Source organism: Brassica rapa, chromosome A03, assembly GCF_000309985.2.
Source record: "Brassica rapa cultivar Chiifu-401-42 chromosome A03, CAAS_Brap_v3.01, whole genome shotgun sequence".
NCBI lineage: Eukaryota > Viridiplantae > Streptophyta > Magnoliopsida > Brassicales > Brassicaceae > Brassica > Brassica rapa.
In genome coordinates this window covers 14,225,932-14,247,428 of record NC_024797.2, presented here as the reverse complement: position 1 = coordinate 14,247,428, position 21,497 = coordinate 14,225,932, and the positions used below count along the sequence as shown (strand labels likewise).

The window sequence follows — 21,497 nt, the reverse complement described above, 5'->3', positions numbered from 1 at the left end:
CCAAAATCAATACTATTAAAACTGAAGGGCCTTTTTTGAGGTGTCCTTAGAGTTTTGAATTATTTACAATCTCATGCCACTGAATTATTTTTAAGCTATGATTTCAATTAAATTTTTTTTTTGTTTTTTTCATAAATAGCAGATAACCATCTCCTATTTCCATGTAATCTTTTTACAGATTCATGCCATAAATTATCTTTTAATATTAATTAAACAATATAGAAATTATTATTCATTACATTTTTATTTTATTACTAATTATTAATTAAACAATATAAAAATACTACCACCACATTACATTTTTATTTTATTACTAATTATTAATACTATTTATTTGAATTGAGCATGAGAATATTCTCTATCAATACTAAACAATGTATCATGCTTTGCATTTCCCTTAATAAGGCAACAATTAATAATTCCTAACTAACCATGAATACTTCACACGATACAAAAGAAAAAAACTAACTCATCTATGAAGGGGATTTTCATAAAAGAGTCAAGAAAATTCTCATAAACAAGTCAAGATCTATGAAGGGTGATTTTCATAAATGAGTCAAGAAATTCTCTATCATATCATTGAGGTTAGTGTACAACTGCTTTGGATTTATTGGTGGTTTCTTAGGAATAAATAAGGAGATTGATTGCTTATAAAAATAAGGACTATCTTTTCAAGAAAAGGGGGGAACCTGGTTTCTAATTAGCATTTTATTTGCAAGTGCTTGGAATTAATGGAATTGGTTTGGGGTTTTATTTCAAGATTAACCGTTGTCTTCCATGTCTGCTGTGTGTTTATGATTTATTGCAGAAACTCTTATCAACTCTCCACATTGTCATCAGTGCATATTGCATATCCAGTAGACAAGGCTCAGGACAGGGTATACATATGGATTTTAAAAGGTTAAACGTTTCTTTTCCAAGTCAGACGGTCCAAAGTAAGTGCAAAGTCTTATTTTTATTCTGATTTGAGGTTTCATTCTGGTGTAATGTCTTTGTATTTATTTTGGTTCTCTTGTGTTTTTAAAAACTATAGATACACAGGTCTTGGTCTAAATGTATTCAAGGTTATAGCGAGAAAAAAAATAGAAACGCCCATTTTCTTCTCCGTCGTTGCGGTTAGTAAGTCAATTACAAACTCTTTTTTTCTTACAAATTCTTTTTTGTTATGAATACGGTAAACTTTTCAAGGTTTCAACAGATTTCTTAATTGCTTCAGTATGAGTTAGTTTCTTCTCAAATAAAAATTATATTTCATATAATTATTTAAATATATCGAATGTAATCGATTTTTTTGGGATATGTGTAACAGATAATTACCATCTTCTTAATACGATAATAGATAATACATGTAGAAACCATGTTTACAATAATCATCTCATAAATTAAACCCACCAATTTCGGAAGTTGCCTAAAAATCTAACCTGTGGTTATGGAAAATGCAGTAACTTCAGCATATGTGACTTACATAGAAAATCCGGAACATTAACTTTCAGCATATTCGATTAATATATCTTTTAAGCATTTTGGGAATATTTCAAAAGATCTAGGGGCCCAAAATTAATTGACAAATCTACAAAATTGTGTACATCCTAAACTAATTGACTTACTTTATAAATATTCCTGGTCCATCGATTGATTATATTGTTAATCAATATTTGACAAATTTTAACCAAATGTTGATGGGTCAAGTAGGAAAACAAAATTATTAGAGAACATTTCACTGCCCATTACTAATAACATTCTTATTTTATCCAAACCCAAATTATAAAACACATTATAATCAATTTAACCTCATTGAATCAAAAGTTTAATTAGTATAAAATGTAGAAAGATGTTAGTATATATTAGTTAATTAATAATAATGTTCTAAGAAAAAAATTATTTTTTGAAAAAAAGACTGATAATACGGGTGGACATTCGGGTATTCATTTGCGTTTGGTTCATGTCTATTCGGGTTTTGGATATTCTAAGTTAAACATATCAGCCCCATTCATGTATTTATAAATTTTGGTTCGGATCATTGCGGATTCGGTTTGGGTTTGGATAGCCCGGATAAATTATTTTTAAAAAAATTAAATTCATATATACTTTAAATTTCTCAAAATATAAAAATAAAATAATATATTAAATATAAATTAAAATAATGTATGCCAAAATACATAAACCTAATATATAAATTGGTTTGGCTTGAATATTTGAATAGAATTAATTTATATTTTAAGTATAATTGGTGTTTTGATTATTGATTAGCTATTTTTATAATTATTTTTAATATATATATTTTCAGTTATTTTAGGCAACTTCAAAATATCTTATATACTAAATATTTTTATATATTAAATTTTAGGATAATTAATATATTTAAGTATATAAATCTGATTCAGATATATTCAGATATCCGAAATATTTCAAGTTGAAACGGATTTAGTTCCGATTCTCTAGATACCAAAGTTTTGAACATGTTCGGATATTTAACCAATTTTAGTACTGTTTTGGTACTACTTTTTCTGATCGGATCAGATTCGAGTCAATTTTTCCGATTCCGATTTTTTCCATAGCCCTAACTAATATAATTGTAAATCATATAGTTTAAAAAAAAATATAAAGCTTTAATTTATAGAACTAAAAACTATTAAAATATTTCCAAAGTAGTTTATTATGAGTATAAAATCCCACATTTTAGAAATACCATCTTTAAAATTCATATTTATTTTACGAACATACAAAATTTACACGATTAAATATATGATTGTATTATAAGTATTTTAAACACACATAATGCTATACTCGATCAACCTTTATATTGCTTTCGTATGAAATTATTTAGAAAAAATAACCCCGCGCTTTTAAAGCGCGGGTCAAAATCTAGTTTAATCTATTAAAAGAGAAGTACAAATTTAAATTACCCCTTAGTTTTGCAAATTATTTACAATAACATGCCACTGAAATTATTAATTAACCTATCTTTTAGGATTTTTTGTCTTTTTCTTTTTAATTAATGCATTTCCAAAATCAAATTCTAACTAAAAAAACATGGAAACAATAATTTATAAATCTAACTTTTAGTATTATTTGTCTTTTCCTATTTTATTATATTTATGTGTTTGGAAATAATTAATCATATATATATATCATAATTAAATACATACATTATATGAGAATTTAGGTACGTGTTCAGGTACGGATTAATTTTTTGAGTATCAGATTTTTAGGTTTAAAATTAAACTTTGTTCGAATATGATAAATTTTCGGACGGGGTTCAGACTCGGATCATTCCGGGTCCAGATAGATTTGTAGAAACCTAAAAATATCCAAATAATTTATGTGTTTAAAAATGTCTTTATATAATTTATAAAAAAAAAATTAATACCCGCACACGCATGCGGGTCAAGCTCTAGTAATAAATTTATTAATGAAACAATGAGTTGATATCAAAGAAATATTTCCCTAAAAATAAAATGAAAGGAGTAAAGTTCAAAGGCCCACATATTTATTAACAAAACACAGTACACTAGTAACATATACAACCCATATATTGGTCTTAAAATATTGTGCTCAGGCAAAATCTAGGGTTCCTGTCTCTATCAATCATGGCTTCCGCATCAAGCAAGACAGTGGCCGAGACGGCTGAAACCGCTCCCACAACAGATCCCATAGAGAAAATTAGTGAATCTGCTGTCTCTTTGTCTCTGAACAACGAACAATCAGATTCTGATCCAGAGGAGAATGATTCCTTCGACCACAATGAAGATTCTGACGTAAGCGACGGAGAAGAAGACAGCAATAGCGACGGAGACAATCAAAACGAAGACGGCAGAGATAGCATTGTGGACGACGGAGACTCAACAGACAGCCAACCGGAATGGGGAGTGGATAGCCACGACGAAAGAGAATATTGCTCGCCTGATGAAGACGGTTGGTCAGACGAAGAAGATGAACGAAAAGCCCGTCTTTATCGACGGAATCTCCACTTCAGCCACGTTCGTATATTCATATTCTCGATCAAAAACTTAGTTTTTAATAATAATAATAATAAAACGAGTTAAAGATGATATTATATTTGTGTTGAAATTGATAGGGTTTTCTGGTGGAAAAAGGGATTCGCCCACGTCAAGTATGGAGTGGCTCAATCCTGCTTAAATCTTTGGACAGTGAACGTTCTCCAGTCAAAGGAAGGACTCAGCTCCAATACGCACAAGACATGGCCAAACTCTCTCTTCGCAAATACAATGCTTTAAACGTAAACTATACATTTTTTTATGGTTCGATCACCATTTTACAGTATATAGTTATTTTTTTCGTTTTTGTTGGTACGTTTTCCTTCAGAAAACGAATGTTAGAGTGGATCATGTTGTGAGAGTGACCGAAGCGTTTTTTGGTAGATGGATTTCGTACATCACTTTCATGGCAAGAGAGTCTGAGGAAGAAGAAGCTACTGATCTTGTGGAGTATCAAGCCAAGATTGTCAAGATTTTAAGACGCAAGTCTTATCCCATCTTCTGCAGGCCAAGTCCCAAGCAAGATCAGGATATGTAGTTATAAATGTTAGTTTTCTTTACTCAAGGCTAATTTGAATTGATGGTCATATGGTCTTTTGTACTTCTTGCTTTCAATTTTTTGATAATGATTTGTGATGTGCAATGCAATACATCAACCTAATGTTGCTATGAAGGGTACCAATCTCATTCCAAAACACAAGATAGTCTATAGTTCTACTTAAGCCATATAGGAGGAGCGTTTGTATGCAAAGATGCAAAACACAAGATAGCAAATGTAGAGACTTGCATGGAATATTGATAGCAGAACAAAAGTAATAGGAAATCTGGTTTGATCCATTATCACAGGCTTATATATAAATGTATTCACACAAGAAAAATATACAGGTTTGTTTTATTTTGTTGTTTATAATTGTTTGAGCATAAATTTCTTCTAATAAATCTTTACATTAAGAATATTTTTTTGGTTCCTCCGTATTTAATCATTTTTATTTCTAAATGAATATCAAACATAAGAAAAATGGATGAAATTCTTAGAAACTCTTACATTTGTGTTGTTGTGGCCTTTTGTAGTTCGGAATGGCTATGTTTTGTAAGTGTGATATTCTCCATGAGAGATCATGCTGTTTTATATATGCGTTTTTGTAGTCGTGTGTATCTGGCACATGTCACAACTATTTTATGACGTTTACAGACTACGTACTACTGGTTCCTTTTTGCTCTAGTATTTGATGACATTGTGTATGCATGATTTGATAAAACCGTCTAGTCTATTCAAGAATAGATGGTTTTATCACGCAGACACACCTTCGAAGCCAAATTAATCGATATGATAGACAAAAATATCTAAATACGTTTGACCCTGGACAGAGCATATCTAAAACTGGCTGACAGCAATCCAGTACATTTGTTCTTGAGGCATTGGCTGAGGAACCAGTCTACAGAAGATGGGAAGAAACTGGCATCTATATTCATATAGATGATAATATTGATTATCAAATTTATCTTTCTTATAAAAAAAAGTTTTGAGAATATTATAAATATAAATATATTGATTTAACCAGATTTATTAATTTTATAATTTTTAGAATGGTTTGAAATAATTACTAATAATTTTAAACTACAAATGGTTTAGCTAAAAATGTATCATTATTAGCAAAATATTTATGAACTATTTAATGTTGTGTTAAAATATTTGGTTTAAATGTGTGAGATCACAAATTTTATAAATTGTGGAGAAATGTCAAATGTTGGTGATAATATAAATTTATGAGAAGAAAATGTTTAAGTTAATACTAGGTGAATGCATGCGATTTCGCAGATGTGACCATATTATATATCTAATTAAAATATAATTATTATTAAAATTAAACTCGCATGTGATAATATTTTAATAAAAATACAAATATATTGGTATAATCAAATTTATTATTTTTATTATTTGTTAGAATATATTAAAAAATATATTTCTAATTAAAAAAATTACAGTTGGTTTATACTAAAAATTTATCATTTTTTATAAAATGTGTATGAACTATTTGATTTTTGTTGAAATATTTGGTCTAAATAATAAAAAAAAGTAAGAAATGTGTAAGATTCTACAAATGTTATAAATTGCAGTGAGGTGTCAGATTGTTTATTTCTTATATATTTTCTAAAAATGTATTTTATACATTTATTCATTTTTATTATTTACTGTTTTAAAAAGTAGATATGACTATGTTAAAATATTTTTAACAGTTATAGTAAAATTTGTTATAACATGATTCATTTCTATTGTTTTTGAAAGAAATTAAGTTTATAAAATATGAAATATTAATATTTTTGATTCCAAAACAAATTGTTGGTAAAATTTTATTAATTTAATAATTATAACTTTTGTTTAAAATTTACAATATGAACTTTATAAATTAATAATATTGAACCTATAATATTTTATTTAGAATATTATTTTTTAAAATCTTTTAAATTTTTTATATATTGGAAGGATGTTTCTCAATATGATATATATATATATATATTTTTAATTCACTTATGTGAATTCTCATTTACAAGAGGAATTGCTTGAAACACTATAAATTGGCTATCACTTTTCTAAAATTCTTCCAATCAAAGTACTCTAGTATTTAGGTTTATTGTGTAGTGAGTATTATTTATGGTTTAGTATTTAAAGGGTGAGGTTGAGTTTATAAAAAAAATGATTATTAAATATTTATAAATGATTTAAGAGGATTAGTTTAATATTTTCATCACAAACTTAAAGTATTTATGAAAATGATCATCCTTTAAAAGTACATTTTAAAAGTAGTATCAAATTTATGGTAAATTTTGGATTTCTCGCATTTCACAATAGCTAATGCTTTTTAAGTATGTTGAGGGAAACTGTTTTGATATGTTTTGTTTATCTTAAATTAGTTTTATTTTTACTTTAAAATTATATTAAATATATACACTTTTTATATCATTATCTTTAGAGTACGCAAATAAAATCACTTACTACTAATTGTATTTATTTTGTGTTAAAATGATATAGATGATTCAAAAATATAAATGTTCAAAAGATGTAAATATTTGAATGAATTTTTAAACAAAAGCGGATGTTTTACATTAGTTTTTTTTATTATTATTGGATGTGTTTGGTAATAAATTTGTCATATATTAGAGATATAGTTTTATTCATTATATTTTATGAATTGTTTGGTAACTGATGTAAGTTAGTTCATATTTTTCTGTAATCAAATTAAATAAATTAAAAATAAATATAATTATCAACTAATTAAATTATAATAATTAATTCAAAATTTTATTTATGAATGACAGGTGTACAAAAAAACATATGATTTTCAATTTATTATATAGTAGGATATATAGATTACAAGTAGCTTATTAATGAGGTCTAGGTAAGAGAGAATATCCATTAGTATTAGTGTTAATTTATAACTAAATTATTTATGGTAATAATAAATACGTTAAACTTTTTTTTCGTAACACTAAAATACGTTAAACTATACTACTGATTATGAAATGATCCCCACAATTCACATGGGCGGCTACTTATACTTTTAGTTTAGTCTAATAAAAAGTATATAAAAGAAAAGACAACAACCCTCTTGTTTCTTTGATCCATTGTTCCACTGTCTCACAATAAACAAAAATGACCGATCACAAATTCTCAACTAATATAATAAACAAACATGAGCGATCACAAATTCTCAACTAATACAATAAACAAACATGCATCCGTTGGCTTTTAAAATCATATTTTTGCTAGACTGAACTATTAGGAAGATCAAAGTCTCGAGCATGGAGAAGAATGAACGTGAAGATGATCGAACGGCCCTTATCTTTCTCGGAACAGGCTGCTCCGCCGCAGTTCCCCATTTCAGATGCTTACTCCAGCCCTCAGATCCTCCTTGCCATGTCTGTTCTCAGTCCCTCACTTTACTGCCTCACCTCAACCCTAATTACAGGTATATTTTGTCTCATTCCAACATCAATTTCTCTATGGGTTATTTGGTCTTTAACCTGTCAAGATTGAAAAAGATTGAATCTTAATTTTTATTTATACTAAAATATTAAATCTTGTCCATTTTGATCTTCTTTGGTCCATTCTTGAATCTTGATACTCTTACTTTGGCAGATGCAATACATCTCTCTTGATCGATTATTGCTGCGGGGAGGAAGATGGTAGACATTATTACATGATTATTGATGTTGGGAAGAGTTTTCGAGAGCAAGTCCTTCGTTGGTTTACCTTCTATAAGATTCCTCGAATTGATTCCGTTAAGCTCTTTTTATATACTAATTTTCTTGAGTTCTTACATCTTTTTGTCTGATATGGAATCTAACTTTTACTACTAGTCATATTATGTAGATCATTCTAACTCATGAACACGCAGACGCAATTCATGGCCTAGATGACATTCGATCTCTTCAACCTCGTGGTTCAGCCATTGACACCAATCCACTTCCCGTCTTTCTATCTCAATTTACAATGGAAAGGTAAAACTTTAATTTGACCTTTTTCCTGTTATTAGTAAGTGTTCTCTAATGAGACTTTAAAAGGCATTTTTGTACAGCATTTCTACGAGGTTTCCTTATTTGGTTGAAAAGAAGGTTAAAGAGGTACGTAGACGGGTTTCACAGCTTGACTGGAGAATCATCGAAGAGAATTGTGACAAACCATTCACTGCCTCGGGCTTATCTTTCACGGCTCTTCCGGTTAAACTTCCTTCCATCTTTTGAGTAAATAAAAACAGTGATTCTTCCATGAGAACTTGATCCCTTGGACTCCACGTTTTGCTTTAGGTGATGCATGGAGAAGATTACGTTGCTTTAGGTTTCCTCTTCGGCAATAAAAGTAAAGTGGCTTATATATCAGATGTATCACGCATCCCACCTAGTACTGAGTATGGTAAGAACTATTAATAGTTTCGCTAAATCATTTGAAATCACAAGCTAATTATAACATTGTCTATGAATCTATGATTGATCTTCTTACGAATCTTGACTAAGCAGCTATTTCTAAAGCCGGAGCTGGACAGCTAGATCTTCTTATCCTGGATACAAATGTACCATCTATGGTTATGGTATAATTTAATAATTTTTATTTCCACTTTTTGTTCATGAAAACTTATTGCTGCTGACTAGCTCTTTGATAATAGAGAGGACGACAACCTACACATCTATGTTTGCCTGAGGTTTGTTTCAGTTTCTTTCTACATTTATGGAATAAATGTTTTCACTTTTCTGAGCCTCATCTTCTTTAGACTCTTGAGATCATAAAGAGGCTCTGTCCAAAGAGAGCGCTTTTAACGGGTATGACACACTATTTTGATCACCATGAATACAATGAGATACTTGCGGAATGGTCTCTAAGGTAAGCAATGAAAGCAGTGTTGTATCATTTTGGTAAATCCACATTACTGAAAACTAATGGACTACGTTCAATATTCTAGGGAAGGAATTCAAGTTCAGCTTGCCCACGATGGTCTAAGGCTACCGATAAACCTATGAGCAAATTGCTAAATCCAAAGAGACTAGTTCAGGATTTTTGTTATCAATTCTAGTGAAAAATCGTTGTATGATTATATACTGAAGTGTGAGACAGAAACAAAATCTCTGTTTTTGTTTTTTTTTTACCTTTTTCTTGGAACGGTTGAAAATCTTTAGAGCAAGCCCTTGAAACATAAGCCGGATAGTTCTTGTTGGGATTATGACGAGGTTTCAGCTCTGTGTTACATCTTTTAAGCTCCTTCTTACCTGATGATGATGATTGTTGTTGAGCTTTCTGGATTCGAGTCTTTAAATCGTCGAGAATTGTCATCATCGTGATAACTTTTTGTGTCTTACATAGTTACATTCATCTCGGGGCTTTGAGGTTGCTTCATTGTGATCTTGAACGAGCTTTAAGGGGGCTTTGAGCTTTAACACACATCGTGATAACTCTTTGTGTCTTACATTGATCTCGGGGCTTTGAGGTCAAACCCTAATCTTAGTAAGTTAAAGTTGTTGATATGTAATATCATGAAGGACCAAATGGTCAACGAGTGATGGATACGAACAAGAGTCTTAAAGGTTGAAAACTACTTCATTACCTTATTTAATGGACTCAAGACAAGTTGACCATCAGAGAATATGGCCGTTTGTTAGTAAAGGATATAGGAGTCTTGAAAGTTGAAACAACTTCACTCCCTTATTTAATGGACTTGATAGAGTTTGACTATCAGAGAAAATGGCCGTTGGTCACTGAGTCATGATGCTAGTCTTGAAAGTTGAATCTACTTCACTTCCTTATAAGTATAATCTTGGACTTGAGAGACAACGTGACCATCACAGAATGGCCTCTTCCTCTTCCTCTTCCTTGGTTCCGTCATCTTCGTCTTTAAAATCCTTGTCGCTTAAGTAAAGGTCAAACGAACAGCATCTTGCTTTAGTCTTGCGATGACTTGATCTCCGAGTCGTGACCTGAAACATTGAACATAAAGTAAACAGAAGAAGGTTTTCTACGTTTTCAAGTAGAAAAAAAAAACATTTTCAAGTTTATTCTGCCACATTATGGAAAACATGTAGACGTTGTGTTTATCACTTTTATTGTAATCTACCCATTTCTTTAAAAACTTGTTATCTTCTAAACTCATAACCAAAAATTGTCAAGGTCAACACTATCATGTAATACTGTTTTCTCTGATATCAACAAAATTATAGTGAAAAAAAGTAAACTTGTGGCTGAATAGTGCCAAACTACATCATCTAGTTCGGTCTTGTGATGACTTGCCATCCGATTAATGACCAGAAACATTTTTTCCAGGAACATATAGCTACATTCTCATATAAATATTATAACCAAAGGTCAAAGGAAGTTTTTTTTTTTAGGGTTAAGAGTAAAAAGATCAAGTTTATTACAATATATTCCAGTACTATACACATTCAAATCAGTCATATATGACACAATTATTCACGGCCGTGTGTAATAAAATAATGATATGTTGGTTTAAAAGTTAACATCCTCTATCGCCTCTTCCTCTGCGTCCTCAAGTTTTAACATCTACACGCAATTATTTGCAGGTCAAGTAATCTGACAAGTCTTAAACTTGCAAAGTGCTATTTTATAACTGATTATGGATTTTCCCAAGCAGTTGTGAAGCTCCCATTGCTTGAGGACCTCGAGGTCTCATACTGCTCCTTGACAAAAGTGTCCATGAAAGCTGTAGGCAAGCCATGTCCAAATCTGAAGACATTGAAGTTAAATATCTTTGGTGACATGTTTCCTGGAAACAAGAGTGACGATGAGGCTCTAGCTATCGCTGAAACAATGCTTGGCCTTCGTCACCTCCAACTCTTTGGGAGCAAACTATCAAACACCGGCTTAAAAGCAATTCTGGACAACTGTCCTAATCTGGAACACCTTGATTTACGCCAATGTTTCAATGTTAACCTCTTTGGGGATATGAAGAAGCGGTGTTCCGAGAGGATCAAAGTTGTGAGGCATCCTAATGCCTCAACTCATGATTATCACATTGATGCAAAATATGGATCCAGATGAATATGACTAATTTAATTGGTATGACATTGATAATTATGGCTACGACCCGTCTTGATTATCAAAAATGTAATAACCTTTTTCTGTGGTTTCAGTATCTTTGTGACGTTGGTAAGAATGTATTTTTCTTTTGCAAATCTTCTTTGTCTTTCTATAATATCTAAACTCCATTAAAGTTTCAAGGCTATCTGATCGGTTTAATTACTTTTGAGTTAGAGTTTGTGATTATTCTGCAACATCAAAGAAAGAAGACCTTGTATTGATTCTTCGGGGATAATCGGCCAAACATTTTCGTCTAGCTTGTTATGCTTGAAACAGACGCAATAAAAAAAATGTTAAAATCAGAACTAAGGTATGTAATAAATCTGTTTTCTAACATAACGCAATCATCAATATTTATATGAGAAACATGAATTGCCTTTTGTCTAAGTCCCTCATGTTCTAACATTCCTCATTTCTTATCTGAAGGAATGTCAAGGCGAACACCATTTAGCTCTGGTTTTGCAATGACTTGGCATCAGAGTCCTTAGAGCATCTCCAATGTAAAACTTCATTTTTTCCTCCAAAATGGAGTAAAAGTGCAAATGGAGTAAAATTGCTCCAACTCTACTTCATTTCCCACTCCATAATGGAGTGATAAACAAACAAAAAATAGATTACTCCATTTATGGAATAAATTTCATTATGGAGTGAGATATGAAGTTGGGTTGGAGCATTCCTTACTCCATATTCACTTTTACTCCATTTTAGAGAAAAAAATGGAGTGGGGATGGAGATGCCCTTACCTGTCACATTTTTTTTCCAGGAACATATGATGACGATTAAGTAAATAGAAGAAGGATTTCTAGATTTTCACCTTTATTCTTAAACATTATAGAAAGCATAAAGATTACTCCAAATGTTAGGTTTGCCATAAAGATATGGTCATTGGGTGATATAATAAAAAAGGTATAGAAAGTTGAAACGGATTTACTCCCTTATTGTTAATGCCTTTACTCTCTTATTTAATTCACTTTGATGCTATTTGACCAATAGAGAAAATGGTCTCTTCCTCTTCTCAGCTACCCTATTCCTTGGTACCGTATGGTTGTTGAGTGATGGTGATAGTTACGAAAAATTCTTGAAAGTTGAAACTATTTTCACTCCCTTATTTATTGGACATGAGAGACCAATTCTATCATCAAAGAAAATGGCCTCTTCCTCTCTGCCGTTGCCTTCTTCCTCGGAACGGTTATCACTGAGTTTTCGTTCTCCGCCGTCTCCGTCTTTGACTCCAGAGATGAAAGACGGAGAATATAGTAACTGGTCAGAGCTTCCGACTGAACTAACGTCATCCATCTTGCAAAGGCTCGGCCCGATTGAGGTATTGGAAAACGCTCAGAAAGTGTGTACGTCATGGCGTCGCGTCTCTAAAGACCCTGCTATGTGGCGGAAGATTGTCATGCATAAGGTAGAAGGCTTGGGGTGCAACCTCGACATCATGTGCCGTCACGCAGTGGATCGTAGCCAGGGAGGCTTGGTTGAGATTGAAATTTGGGATTTCGGCACTGATTCTCTCATCAACTACATCGCTGATAGGTTAACTCTCTCTCTCTCTCTCATCAACTACATCGCTGATATGTTTTGCGTATTGTTCTTAGTCTTTTAATTGGCTTTATCTTTTAACTATAAATCACAATTATTTGCAGTTCAAGTGGTCTGAGAAGCCTTAAGCTTGCTAAGAGCTTTCAAGTAACAGACGATGGACTTACGGAAGCAGTTGTGAAGCTTCCATACCTTGAAGAACTCGAGGTCTCAAACACCTCAATATTGTCAGCAAAGTCTCTGAAAGTTTTAGGCCAGTCTTGTCCTAATCTAAAGACATTTAAGCTAAACCAACGGGGATTCTTACGTCCTCGGATTCAGAGTGATGATGATGCTCTTGCTATCGCTGAAACAATGCATGGCCTTCGTCACCTACAGCTTTTCGGAAACATATTATCAGACGTTGGTTTAAACGCCATTCTTGATAACTGTCCTAACCTGGAACATCTTGATTTACGTCAGTGTTTCAACGTTAACCTCCTTGGAGATCTTGAGAAGCGGTGTGACGAGAGGATCAAAGTTTTTAGACGACCTAATGACTCGACTTATGACTACCCATATGATGCGACGGCTATCGATATTTTTTCAGATGAAGTTGTTTTTAGACTCATGCCAGATGCTAATTATTACCCTGACTTGATGGCTGGAAGTGACTATTCTGACTACGACCCGACGGATGATTACGATTTCTGACTAATCTCTGAGTCTTTCTTTATCCTTCTCATGTGTCTTTTGCTTTTGCAAAAGCCTTTCCTATTTTATCTTATAACACAATTGCATGTGATTGTTTTTAATCTACCTTTTGAGTAAAGTTATGCAAGTTTTTTCTGCAACAGTAAAGAAATTTATTCATTTGCCAGTGAGAATTGTCCAAAAGTTTGTTTCAAGCTTCTTCTGTTTAGAAATTTGACAGAATATGAAACGCAAAGATGAGATGTAATATATAAACAGTAATATAGTCATCTCTATTATCCTATACTGTGCATCAGGTTCGTATGTTCCATTTTATGGTAACATAACGATCAGAGAATCTCAAAAGCTAATGAGGTTTTGAACAAACTCATCAACCGAAAAGTTCCTTGCTGCTGAAGGATTGCCAAACGCAAACCATCAAGCTCTGGTCTCGCAATGACCTAGCATCCAAGTCGCATGATGACACGTTGAACATGCTAGAGAAGACTCACAAGCCCCGGGAGATCAAGTAAAAGCAATCCTTAGGCTCTGTAGATAAGCTGAGATTAATTCTTCTGCAATCATTTTATGACATTTTTGAAGACGTTACCAACAAGCTTCAACCTAGTAGTAAGATAATAGAGTGATAATATCTAACAAAGAACCCCTATTTTAAATTCTTGAATCAGACTATACATGACGGAGTAACACAATCATGTCAAGTACTGTAAGTAACTGATTATAGACTGATAACCGAACTAGAACTAACTCAAGATCGCAAGTATTGTCCATAAGATTCCTTGTCCCGAACGTCGATGAATATATCCCCCTGTCAAATCAAACAGAATAATGTTAGGCTAAGTGAAACTCCCATAAACCCTGAAGAACTCTAATTTGTCAGTGTGAAATCTAAGTGAGATTAGAAACTTCATCAAACCCCCATACAGGAACAGGAAACATTTCAAGATCATCGATTCTGAGAGCTGTTTAACTGTGCCAGACCCGAACCTTGAGATCCTGTGAACAAGCATTGTTCAGCGCAACCAAAGCTTCCTACTTTGCGAATACCAAATGCAAATAGACAAAACCCAGAATCTAACAAAGCTGAAAAGAGTGCACCAAAGGCACCACCCGAACTATCTTAATATGAATCTTAAAAGAGAGGGGTTTGTGTTATGTAGACAACACCAGAATCTCATCTACATTGCATGTAATCTGTAAGACAAAATGGAAGAAATAATATATTTCACAAACAAAGTTTTTCTAAATGCGAGGAGATATCTTCTTCATCTTCTAAGATATGTCTACAAAAGAGCTGTAGAACAATTGGGAGCTTAGAGAACTGAAAGAACATATTTCAAAGATTATTTAAATACAACTCCCGTTGAATCGGGTGGGATCCGTAACAAACCGGATCAAAAGCATATGAATCAGAGAAACTGTGTTTACCTGGTACATAATCTGAGAATGTATGTATATTATTACTTTTTAATCAAAGCCAAGAAGGAAAAGGAATGTGTCTTAAACAGTCCAAAGCTTAAAACGCGTTTATAGTATGTCTTATCTTTAACAGTCCAAAACGAATTCTTCTTCATTGCATATGGATGGCATTCTGAATGGTCATACAAGATATTATATGCTTAGAATTTCCTGTATTCATCATAATTTGAGATTTGTAAGTCCTAACAGTGTTTGCTAAGTTGGCATTTGTTGAGCAGAAACCTTCTTCTTTATTTAGTTATAGCAAGTACAAGGGATAAGACCGGGTGATTGTGGTCGAGTGGTAAGGAGACGGGGCTGAGACACCAACATGTTTCAGGTTCGATCCACCTGCTGCGCGAAACTAAGTCACAATTATCCTGGTCACCCAACACGGATATGGGCCCATGCTTTAGGGCCCATTTGAATACCCGGAGAGAGGGTCTATCCGTGGGCTGCACCTCCCCTTGGGGATTAGTCTGGGTCTTTCCATGGGCCTGGGATACCCCCAGGTTAATAAAAAAAAAAAAAAAAAAAAAAAAAGTACAAGGGATAAACAATCTAGGGATCGATGACCTTCTACGTCACATAGATAACTTGGAAATAGCAAAAGAGTCTAGCAATTTGTCACATACACGACAATTATTGAAAACATGTAAAACAACAACACATACAATTAATACATAGATAGCGGATATGCTTGTTAGGCAGTTTCAACTGCTTTAGCTGAGCCCTTGGTGCAGAAATTAGAACATGCGTTGGTGCATTGTGAAACCGCTCCTTTCACAATTTCACTTGCATCTAATTCACCGAAACAATATATTGGAGTTAATATATTATTCTCTTATTCCAACAATCTTATAATTTTAATAATATTGAATTTCTGCTTTACCGGAGTTCTTGAGAGTGGTTAAGGCACCGCACACAGAGGATGCACACCCCAACTTGCAGTATTCATTGACAGCATCACCTGAACTCAAAAATAAAAACAATCCTTGCAACTTGCATCAAGATCTTGATCCAACTTGTAAAAGATATAACTTAATAAAACAACCAAGAAAAAAGAGATTAAATTACCATAGTTTTCGAGAATGTCATGTGTATATCCCGGAGGACATGTCGTCCCAGAAACGATTTTGCATCCACTGAGGTTTGCACAATTTGTCATAGAGGCTCCAGTAAGACGGCATGCATTATATATGTTTCTGTCAATGGTTCTGGGGCAACAAATCTTTGCTTCGACTTGATTCTGCGCCATGACAAGACTCATTATGATCACACCTAAAATCACAGTTTTGCCTTCCATCTTTTGACTGATTACTTGTTTGGTCACAAAATGTACGTAGAGAGAGAACACTTAAAGTACACACTTGTATTGATGAAATGGTGACGAAACAAGACTCGCTTAAATACTAATTTACCACCACAACATCCTTTCACAACTTTATCACGTGCTTTACTGGCTCATTTAATCTGAACCTAATAAATTGTACCGATGTATTCAACAGAAAATATGATGTACATGGTCATTTAATTTTTTTTTTTGTAAACTTACATGATCATTTAATTTGAACCTAATAAATTGTACATTTATCACATGTTCTACTGGATCCAAGCAACATGATTTTGGTTTCTTGCTTTTAAATTATGGGGACCCTTGCGTACGTTGATGTTCCACAGTCTGATATATAATATTTGAGATGCTATCAAATTTACTTTATTTTTTAAGTCATCTGTTGGATTAATATTAAAATAATCATGCCTTACACAAAGCCGGCAAAGGAACAAAGCCTTTCCGGAGCCATAAACCGACGAGGTAAAACAACACCCTTCGGAACCAAGAGTAAAACAACAACAAAGAACATAACTTATGCTAAAACAAGGAAGGGATGTTAAATTGTTAATATTTCAATTATGTCTTACACATGACTGTATGGAAGGGAGCAGAGCAAAAAATTGAGACATGAATATCAGTTAGGAATAGGAGACTAAAATAATTAAAACCAAGTAGCGAGATACGAATCCGAAGAAGGGAGATTCAAGGCTGATGGATCAGCGATGGAGAAGAGACGAACTCTTACAGTATGCCTCAAGGCTCCAACACCAACGAGACACCGCAAAGGAAAATAATCATCGTCATTATCGTTAGTAAAAAAGACTTTTAACTGGTTTACTTAATTAGTTTTCTTCTCCTCCAAATAAAAATCTTGAAACAAGGTAGCTGTAAAGTTAATTAATTGAAACCATAAGCCGCTATCATTGGCAGTCAATACCACGGACCCTTTTTCTTTCTCAGCAATCTGCTGGATAGCAGAAACGAGACACAATCTTCAGAAAGGGAAAAAAATATTAGTTGAATTAGAGTGTCGTTATTATTTTGTTGTTTTCTAGGGAAAAGCACGCACGTTTTTGTTGTTGATACCAAACTTATAACTAAAAACTAGAGTTTGATCGCGGATGTGCGTTTTTATTTTTTATATAGATAGATAATTGTTTTATATGATTAATGGTATATACAATATACACTTACCATATAAATTGTTTAATATGATATTTTAACCATAATAATTATGTAATTTACATGCAGTAAATTTAATTTGCCATTTCAAACTGTCAATTTTACTCTTATTGTCGTAATAAATGGTGATGTGTATACCTATATATGCATTTCAAAATAGCTCAATAATGCCTAATTGGAAATATTCAGTCAAAAAATCTAATTAGTTGTCTATATTTTAGGAAAATTTTGAAAAGTTATTGAAGATTTTGATCACCAAAAAACGTATGTTTTAAAAAAAAAACTTTATAAATTTAAGATTCTCTGATTTATAATTAAGAAAATCGTGTACATTATTTTAAATATATATGCTTGTTAAACTAAAATTTGAATATCTAATGTAAACCGGTACACTTTGAAATCGTTTTTATAGTATTCTTCCAAACTATGATAATAAATCATAATAATATTCGTGCCCTATGTTAAAACGCAAATCGGAGTACAATATATGTGAAAATATTATATCATACTTATATATCTAATGATAGAACAGGTTTTGGATCTGTACTTATGGACTGGTTAAGCTTAAGGATTATTTTCCTGAACGAGAAGCAGCAGATTCACAAATGTCAATATGCAATGTGTAAGAAGCCATGATTAGAAAAACCTCACTCTTTTGACTCTAATTTGCTTCACGTACCGATCCAAACAAACAAATCATCTTTTGCAGACTGATTGAGCAGTTCTTGGAGGCAAATAGATTGATCTCTCCTGTCCCCTTCTCAAGTGATTTATTGTGCCACAATATCTTACAACAACCGTAGTATTCAAAGTTTGTCATGTATCATGAAGTGTTAACTAACAGTAAAGAACTATATAACTTCATTTATTTATCATTTCGTTGAGGCATGACGTGCTGTCATAAACATACACGCCACAAGAATCATTCCTTGCTAAAAACCCATGTTCATGTTCGGAAGTACGCTAGGCACTAGTCGGGCGGCATTTCCGAGCCTAGCAAGTTACGAAAGATCGGGGAGTACTCGGCGATTACGGTAAGCCTAGTTTTAAATACAATTTAATATGTTTATAATATATTTAGCTAATTTTAAACATGATGAAATAAGTGTTTAGACATAATTATATAGCTTTTTATATATAATTTTAAATAGCCTTTTTTCTGATTCGTAAATGGTGTGTTTAGTACGAAAAATTCCTAAAGGCAGTTTGTATGTGTTTGTTTTGGGTTTGATAGCTAATTGCAATTATTTAGTAATGAATAATTACATAAAATCTGTCAATAATGAGTAAAAAATAATCAACCGTATTTCAACTTTATACGGACGGAAAAAAAAACTTAAGCGGTTAATGCGGGAAATAGGCAGTCAACGCGGGAATTACGCGGTCAACGCGGGAATTACGCGGTCAACGCGGAAATTACGCGGTCTTACGCGGATCTACGCTTGGCTACACCGATTTGGACATATTCGCCGCAGTCAACTTTGAACATCGATGTTGATAACACCGACTTGGCCATAAATTACTTCAAGAAAAAGTTACTGATAAATGAGTTGATGTTATGTTTGTTTGTTCAATATGGTTCGTTGTGTACATATTTGGCGAGGTGAATGGAAGAAAACTGGTCAATAAGAGTGGAATATCATAACGCTTCCAAGACATCGGTTATAGGGTGTTGATAAATAATACAGTGAGCTATGAGACGCTTGACCAGATAATTAGGCAACATTACGATCTTAAATCGCTATGTTATAATAAATAGGAATTCCCTCCTTATCTTTAGTTTGCTATCATAATATGTGACCAGTCAATTTTCATTTATCTAAGTAATTTATTTGCACAAATATGTAAAGCAGAACATCAAATCTGTTTATACCATGTCGTGATGGTGTATCTCTAGCATATAAAAATCAAATTTGGAAGTTCCTATGGATACAAAGGTAAGAGATTGTGAACAAAACAGTAAAGTCAAGATATATTGTGAACAAGAAGGTCAGAATATTATCGACTTTAACATGTTAAAATAAAGGGGTTTTTGCCAAAATTAACCCACAACTTGATTTTAATCCCAAACCTATATCCAAACTTGAATGAAATGCAAAACAAACCTAAAAGCCTAGTGAAATTACAGCTCAGCCCCTTGTGACCAAACAAAAAAACAGAAGTCATTTTTACGAATATAGCCCCAGTAAATCGTCTGAGTCGTCTGAGATGTTGGAAGTCGTCTGGACGACTGAAGTGTAAGTCGTCTGGTACCAGTTTATTTTAAAAATAATTTATAAATCTTGTAAAAAAATATTTTGATGCGTGAAAAATAAAAATCAAGTAATTATAAACAGTTTTAAGTGATATAAATTAAGATATGATAAAATTGATTTGTTTTGAAGATAGATAAGTAGAAGTAGTGAATCATGAAATACTTTGGTTTAGGAGTTTGGCAAATATATGTTATAGTATTGTATGTATTGTTAGGGTTAGATTTTGGAAAACTAAAATGTTTTTTTCAAAAATTAGTTTTCACCTATATGTGTTTATTTCTGTGTATAGTAAACACTTTTCAAGTTTGATTTGGTTTTATGAAGTGTTTAATTAGATAATTAAGTTTAGGGGTTATGTTTAGGGTGTGGACGACTTATATTTCAGTCGTCTGTTGAATAATTTACTCGGACTACGTATATTTCAGTCGTCCACATCGTACTGAACCTTTAATTTTACCAATGTATGTTTTAACCTAACCGGATCATTTTACTCGGACGACTTACATTTCAGTCGTCTGGTGAAGAAGTTAAAACAGACGACTTACATATAAGTCGTCCAAATATTCCCGCCTAAAATTTTTTTAAAAAATTATTTTTCCGCTTAAATAATTTAAACCAGACGACTTACTTGTAAGTCGTCTGGAAAGTCTTCTATTTTAGTTTCCCGCTAAAAATATTAAACTCTTCTGGACGACTTACATGTAAGTCGTCTGTTTTAATTTTTTCACCAGACGACTAAAATGTAAGTCGTCCAGAAAGTCGTCTGAGTCAAAAATATTTAACCTAATTGGATTTTTTGTCTCCCTATATAAAGAAAAATTTACACATTCTCCCTCATCCTCTCAAATGGCTGCAACAAAAATGTAATGTTCATCATTCTAAAACTCTCCAACCTCTCTCTAATCTCTTTGACTTGAAAACACCAAACTTTATATGAATTTTTCAGTTTTGTCTCATGTATTTCTTACTAATCTATCTCTTTTGCAGGTTTTTAATCAAATGGTACTCATCTTCTACTAATTTAAAGGTAGATCTATTAATTTTAGATATGTATTTTTGTGTGTTCTATAAATATAGATTTATCTAATCTTCCACTCATTTTCTCTATTTTTAAGTCATTTGAACGTTTTTGGATATGCAGGTTTTTCAAATCTGGATTTAATATGCAGGTTTTTCAGATCTGGAAGACTTCTGGGACGACTTACATGTTAGTCGTCTGGAAGTCGTCTGGAAGTCGTCTGGACTTCTTGGAAGTCTTCTGACAAAGTCGTCTGGACTTCCAAGAAGTCGTCTGGATTTTTCTGAGCGTTTTGGTAAGTTCTTATGTCTGATTTTTCTTCATTTGGTAACTTCTTGTTGTATAAAGTTCTTACTTTTTTCCCAAACTAAAACTCTCCAAACCCACTCAAATCTCTTTGACTTAAAAACACCAAACTTTATATGAATTTTTC

General features: G+C 32.5%; 4 protein-coding genes across 4 annotated transcripts; 3 read left to right on the top strand and 1 right to left on the bottom strand.

Annotated features, from left to right (window-relative positions):
- Positions 1-58: 58 nt before the first annotated feature.
- LOC103858691 (eisosome protein SEG2) lies at positions 59-4,659 on the top strand. Its single transcript, XM_009136090.3, has 3 exons — positions 59-3,980; positions 4,079-4,240; positions 4,327-4,659. Exons 1-3 carry the CDS (start codon positions 3,591-3,593, stop codon positions 4,534-4,536), a joined length of 762 nt encoding a protein of 253 aa, XP_009134338.1. The 5' UTR covers positions 59-3,590; the 3' UTR covers positions 4,537-4,659.
- A 251-nt stretch (positions 4,660-4,910) lies between these two features.
- Positions 4,911-9,740, top strand: LOC103858690 (putative hydrolase C777.06c). Its single transcript, XM_009136089.3, has 9 exons — positions 4,911-7,966; positions 8,137-8,278; positions 8,371-8,498; positions 8,576-8,717; positions 8,805-8,910; positions 9,015-9,085; positions 9,161-9,196; positions 9,266-9,375; positions 9,455-9,740. Exons 1-9 carry the CDS (start codon positions 7,800-7,802, stop codon positions 9,510-9,512), a joined length of 960 nt encoding a protein of 319 aa, XP_009134337.1. The 5' UTR covers positions 4,911-7,799; the 3' UTR covers positions 9,513-9,740.
- Positions 9,741-10,468: 728 nt separating this feature from the next.
- On the top strand, positions 10,469-13,968 carry LOC103858689 (F-box protein SKIP19). The gene is made up of 2 exons (XM_009136088.3): positions 10,469-13,116; positions 13,227-13,968. The coding sequence occupies exons 1-2, from the start codon at positions 12,728-12,730 to the stop codon at positions 13,813-13,815; spliced, it is 978 nt and encodes a 325-aa protein (XP_009134336.2). The 5' UTR covers positions 10,469-12,727; the 3' UTR covers positions 13,816-13,968.
- Positions 13,969-15,826: 1,858 nt separating this feature from the next.
- Positions 15,827-16,663, bottom strand: LOC103858688 (thionin). Its single transcript, XM_009136087.3, has 3 exons — positions 16,351-16,663; positions 16,166-16,243; positions 15,827-16,074 (listed from the first exon to the last, which is right to left on the bottom strand). Exons 1-3 carry the CDS (start codon positions 16,577-16,579, stop codon positions 15,977-15,979), a joined length of 405 nt encoding a protein of 134 aa, XP_009134335.1. The 5' UTR covers positions 16,580-16,663; the 3' UTR covers positions 15,827-15,976.
- Positions 16,664-21,497: the final 4,834 nt, after the last annotated feature.